This window comes from Henckelia pumila, chromosome 4, assembly GCF_033568475.1.
Source record: "Henckelia pumila isolate YLH828 chromosome 4, ASM3356847v2, whole genome shotgun sequence".
NCBI lineage: Eukaryota > Viridiplantae > Streptophyta > Magnoliopsida > Lamiales > Gesneriaceae > Henckelia > Henckelia pumila.
Window position 1 is genome coordinate 15366535 of NC_133123.1, and position 5430 is coordinate 15371964.

General features: G+C 34.8%; 1 protein-coding gene across 1 annotated transcript; it reads right to left on the minus strand.

Annotated features, from left to right (window-relative positions):
• Window positions 1–370: 370 nt before the first annotated feature.
• Window positions 371–5430, minus strand: LOC140894587 (pectin acetylesterase 12-like). Its single transcript, XM_073303140.1, has 12 exons — window positions 4876–5430; window positions 3887–3969; window positions 3440–3569; window positions 3270–3343; window positions 2763–2849; window positions 2506–2630; window positions 2366–2426; window positions 2065–2118; window positions 1891–1968; window positions 1364–1469; window positions 1140–1285; window positions 371–747 (listed from the first exon to the last, which is right to left on the minus strand). Exons 1-12 carry the CDS (start codon window positions 5108–5110, stop codon window positions 640–642), a joined length of 1287 nt encoding a protein of 428 aa, XP_073159241.1. The 5' UTR covers window positions 5111–5430; the 3' UTR covers window positions 371–639.

The window sequence follows — 5430 nt, forward strand, 5'->3', positions numbered from 1 at the left end:
TCACAAAAATCTAATCTTTCTTTTTCGTTTGTCTCAGATATATATTTACCAATAATTTTTATATTCTTACTAATATATCCTTATTGACTAAGTTTTGTGAAACGTGCAACCATTTTTTATGAGTTAAATATAAAATAAGAAGTTTATATGAAAATTTGTTTTTCAAATTCTTAATCTGTGTGTAAAAAAAACCTAAATAATTTAAACGGAGAGAGTATAAAGGGAAGTGGTTCTCCAACTTTAGGTCTTGAACTCGAAAACTTGTGTCTTTTATTGGGAATGTGGTGTTTGGCCCGTGGCAAAACAAAGGTGGTATATTGAGATATATATATATAGAGTTTCTTTTAAGTGCACTAAAACAAAACGATGATAAATATAATAAAAACGTCTTTTTGCGTTTCACAGCTATTTTCTTTAATAGAATCCAAGATCCAAAGGTCCAAACATGACCCTAGTTGGCCAATGCAGTACATAAATTTCACAGCAGAATAGGCTATTTATTGCCTTAGATTTTTCTTTCTCTTTATTTTTTTTCCTTCCTTGCAACAAATGGCTGCTTAAATTACTAGAGTCATATTTGATGATCAATTGATCAAACCAACAATAAATGGTGTATAAGTATCAAGTAATACTACTGGTTCAATTAAATACCAGGTTGTGACATGTTGTGTCACATGGATACGCGCAGTCAATCGCCTTGCTACTTCGTCGATCAAAATACCAATCTCCAACCGAAATGGCTATCGCCTGTGAAACAATATAGTCACCCAGTTAAACAATCTCGATCAAATTTAGCATTAACCATCAAACATCTGGAAATATTTGTAAACAGGAGTGTGTATCGCTGTTCCAAAAATTATAACAGACTATGACAATGCAACTCAAACTTTTTTAAATGGTAAAACAACCCCATCACCACATGATCTATCGTCGTGCCAGTATAGACAAATATAGCTTCCACCATAATAGTTCTATTTTCACTATACAAACACGAGCCATAATAATTCGCTAGAATCTTCCTTTCACATTGTGTGTCAGAAAGAGTCTTACAAGCAAAAACCTTCAGAAGGCATGAAGAATTAAGTAACTAATTTGAACTAAGAAATGGAATCATAGTGTAGTTTCTTGAGAAAAAATACCTTATTCCCAAGTACCGGAGAATCATCTGCGAACCAAGTATCCTGCCTTTCCGATTGGCAGTGAGCGAAACAAGAATTTATGAACAACCCATTTTGACCCACCCCTTCAACGCCTTTGATTGCATTCAGCATTGAATTCCTAAAACCTGTTCCACAGCAGAATCGTTAAGAACTAGAAATGCTCCAAACATGAGAAAACTCATAGCTTGAAAATTTCAAGTAACCTTGCAGAAATTGAAGCTGTGTTGCTGAACATTTTTCATTGTCCATTTTACATTCACGCCACGTCCCACTTGGATCAGCTGATGGAGGAGCCAAGCTTTGTTGGACCTGAATACGAGATGAGAAGAAATTTTTATTTGGACATATTACAGGTTATATAACGTAGAGAAGTTCAGCCTGTTGAAAAGTTATCTCCGGAATGATTTTTTTCCAAAAGTTCAAGTTCTTAGAAAGTAGTCTAACACAATAGTTTTATAATTTAACCGTCCACCATCTATAAGCTCTAGGCCAGAAAATATATATATATATATATCTGCCGGGTGCTAGCCAACAAACATCTAGAAATAAGCACCAAATCGAAGTAAATGAATAACATGGATTATGGTGGATAAGTGGTTTAGGATTTGTGATCCCTGACTCTGATATTGTATTAGAAACCACTTTTCTAGAAGTCGAAGCTCATGAAAGGTGGCCTGAAAATAATTTGTGCTTTCAAAAAGGAAAATAAAATAGCAAACCAGTTTCCTACCTGCCATGAATCATAAGCAGCATTGAGAATGAACAAAGGGGTTTTGATGTTTGCAATTAAATTCTGAGGGAAGAAGCACTGCAATATATAACGGCAAAATTGGAGAGAAGATTAGATGAGGTACATAAAATATAATAGGATAGTGACAGAAAAAACCGAGCGCTGAAAACTTACTGATGTTGGATCAAGGTGGCTGGTACAAGTGCTTGGTAGGTTGGTTCCAACGCCCTGTAAAAATGTATCTAGTAATGATTTCTCGAAATGAAGACCACAGAAATATTTTATCCCATTCGTCATAAAGGTAGTTATATCACAAAGAACAATAGCTAGGAAACATTACTCAGCGGTAAAGTGAGTCAATTGATATATAATCCAGGACTAAACTATTCTTACAGCACCATTTAAATCAAAAACTCTGAATAAATTTACAAGATACATGAACATGTTAAATCATTACTTTGATTGAACCAAGTACCTGTAAGCCAACAACACCGCCAAAGAAACTTCGCATTGTGTGTCCTCCAGATACATCGGTGCTGCGAGGGAAAAAAATGTGGATACAGCATACAATGAAATTAGTGAAAAGGAAATATTGTATCAAGATTTGGAAATTACGCATCCATAAACAGTCCAGCATCGCTCAAACATTTCACTTTTGTACTTGATGGAAAAAATTCTCTAAACTCATCACAATGCAGTATAGAAGCTAAACCACCCGCAGAGCAACCAGAAAGAAGCGCCTGAAAAAATGGAAATTATTTTGAAGGTTTTAATTGTCAAACTTTAATTTCATTATCAGAATTTTTAACAAAGTAAATTTAGACATGCAGAGTGACTTTTAACTGAAAGAAGTAGCATATCAATTTGATTACATGGTCAGCATTGCGCATTCCTTTCGACATCAGCTCTTCAATTGCTGCTTGCCATATACGTTGTCCTCTGAACTGCAATGCTGCAGCCTGCACTAACGTGTTTTTCTTAATAGATGAAACATATTATGGAAGCTTGAACACTAAACAACCAGATCAGTAGGTAAAGTATTTCCATTAAAACATAGAATACTTAAAACTTAGCACGGAATGTGTAGTACCCATTACCCGTATCTTACGTCACGTTGCAGGGTTTTAAAAGTTTATATGCGATGTATTTCTGGGCAACTTCGACTGTTAATCATTCTCAGAAAATAAGGAAGATACAATCGGTTGGCTGTTGGGGGTAATTGTGCAAAGTCTTGTTTTTATGGGCTTTTGGATCTGGAAATTGGCCAGATGCTCATAAAAAACCATAGAACGGACAGCTAGTAATTGTGCAGGAAAAACTGATTTACAATTAAATAATAGATAGAATGTCATGGCTAAAACTGAGAGTCTGAGACCGACCTTGTCTTCACCATCACCGGCAAAGGAGGCCCCGTCGCAATATCGTATCTTTACTCTATTCCAGTTAAAAAAATCTGCACGTCAAATATTAAGATCATACAAATGATAAACCAATCAAAATGAGAATGAGATAATGTGTGACATAATTTAACAATTTCTTTCCATTGAACCTGGATTTTCCTCAGCCTTGTTACTTAGTATCCCTGTAAATGGAAGTTCTTTCTCAAAATATTTGGATGACCCACGACGTGTGGTTTTACGGAAAACACAGGATCTTATAGTGTTGCACCACCCTCCACCCTGACACAAGTCTCAAATATAAGGCCTTATAATTATTAACAAAAACAGTACATAGCATCTCGAATGTCCATACTCAAAATTAACCATTAGTTATGATAGGAAAATAACCCAGGTGCAACAAGCCCGGCAAATTAGTGATTATGGCCACCCATTTAAGCCCAAATAAGCAAAAGAATTTAAATTCAATAGGGATAAAAATGTATTTTGGTTATGTTGAAAAGTTCATAAATTTACACCAAACTGAAAAATCATGAAAAAACCTGATAGATATTGAACTCAATCAAGAAACGATGACTTTCAAGGCTTTATGTACAAACCTCCAACTGGATCAGCCAACTGTTTGCTCCAGTTCCAAATCCACCATTCAAGTGATAACCAGGTAGAGTACCATCCAAACATACTGAAATGAGTTGCAAATAAAGAAGACAGTTACACTCAAAAGTTACAAAAGTTTGCTTTACTTCGTCGGAAAACTGTCCATTCCACGTTACCGTGGGAGAGGCCAGGTGTTCGAACCTGGAGATAATATTTTTTTTATAAAAAAAAAAAACCCCTCTGCCCAATTGTAATTAAAGAATAGAAAGGAAAAAAAAAAAAAAAAAAACTTTCATTGTCAAGTATTAAAGTTTAAGCCCATCAACAATATAGTATTTTGTCTTAGCATGTGAGTTCTAATTATAGCAACTGTAATAGCTACCAGAAAAGATAGTTCAGCATAATCAACTGCCTAACAAACACTTATTGATGCACTCATTAGCCATAACAGTTGTAAAGTAGCAACACAACAAAGCCTCTCAATAAATTCTCTCCATGAATTATGCATAAAACAAGTGGAAAATGAATTGTTACAGTAGAAGCCAAAGGCAACTATAATATAAAAAAAAAAATTCCAGAAGAAAAGTCCAAATTTGAAAAATCGTCAAAAAATTAACGAACTACAAAAATAAAACACAAGATTGAAGATCCATTGCAGTACTGAAAGAAGAATACTAGGAGGAAAAAAAAAAATTAAACCAAAAGTTAAACTAAACAAACAAAAACACACAAAATGCCACAACCAGGATTCAGATAAATATCATACAAAAAGAGAAGAAAAGAGCAGAAATCCCTGGAAATCAAATGATAAACCATAATTCTTTAAAGAAATTCAGTGCTAATTAAGACACTGGAAACTATTATTAAACCTCAAACAAAGGAAGAAACTCAATTCCCTTAACAATTTTGTTACAAAAAATGAATCTTGAAAAAAGAAGAAAAACAAAATCCCAGATTTAGAGAGCCTTTGGAAAAGGAAGGATAAAAGTACCAGCCCCTTTAGCAGCAGCTCCTGGAATTAGAGTGAGACCCACCATGAGAGCATTGGCTGGAGGAGCTGCAGCAGACACTCCATATATGGTGTCCAAGTAAGAAATGGACTCCAAAAACGAAAATCTTGTTCTATTCTTCCTAAAAACCTCGTCAAATTCGAAACTTTTAACACCCCATTTGCTCGAAACAACCGCAACAAAAATCACAACCCAAAATCCCATCCAGTTCGACATTGCCACTCACTTGCCACTAAATATTCCAAGAATAAAAGAAACTACAAAGCATGTAGACTCCCGAGTACCCTTGTCACCGATGGAATTTAATCATGTTTGATGTTTTTTTTATATGGAGTAGTATAGTAATAAAGTGTGAGGATTATATTAAAATAATGAACTAAATCAGGGAAAAGTGCAAGTATTTGACCAAATCTATGAAACGAGACCCGGATTTTGAGAATCTGAATGTTGAGAAATGTTTGTAGAATTTCTTGGGGGTAGGCACTCTTTTCCTTGGGGAAAAAATAAATGTTGTTTGGAGATCTAACTTCTAAGCG

What these genes read in the sequence shown, in the direction of transcription:
- LOC140894587 (XM_073303140.1), bottom strand. Translation starts at nt 5,110, where the DNA reads ATGTCGAACTGGATGGGATTTTGGGTTGTGATTTTTGTTGCGGTTGTT. An exon ending in AGCTGCTGCTAAAGGGGCTG is followed by an intron (nt 3,970 to 4,875) that starts GTACTTTTATCC and finishes AACTCATTTCAG; the next exon opens with TATGTTTGGATGGTACTCTA. An exon ending in GCCACCTTGATCCAACATCA is followed by an intron (nt 1,969 to 2,064) that starts GTAAGTTTTCAG and finishes TATATATTGCAG; the next exon opens with TGCTTCTTCCCTCAGAATTT.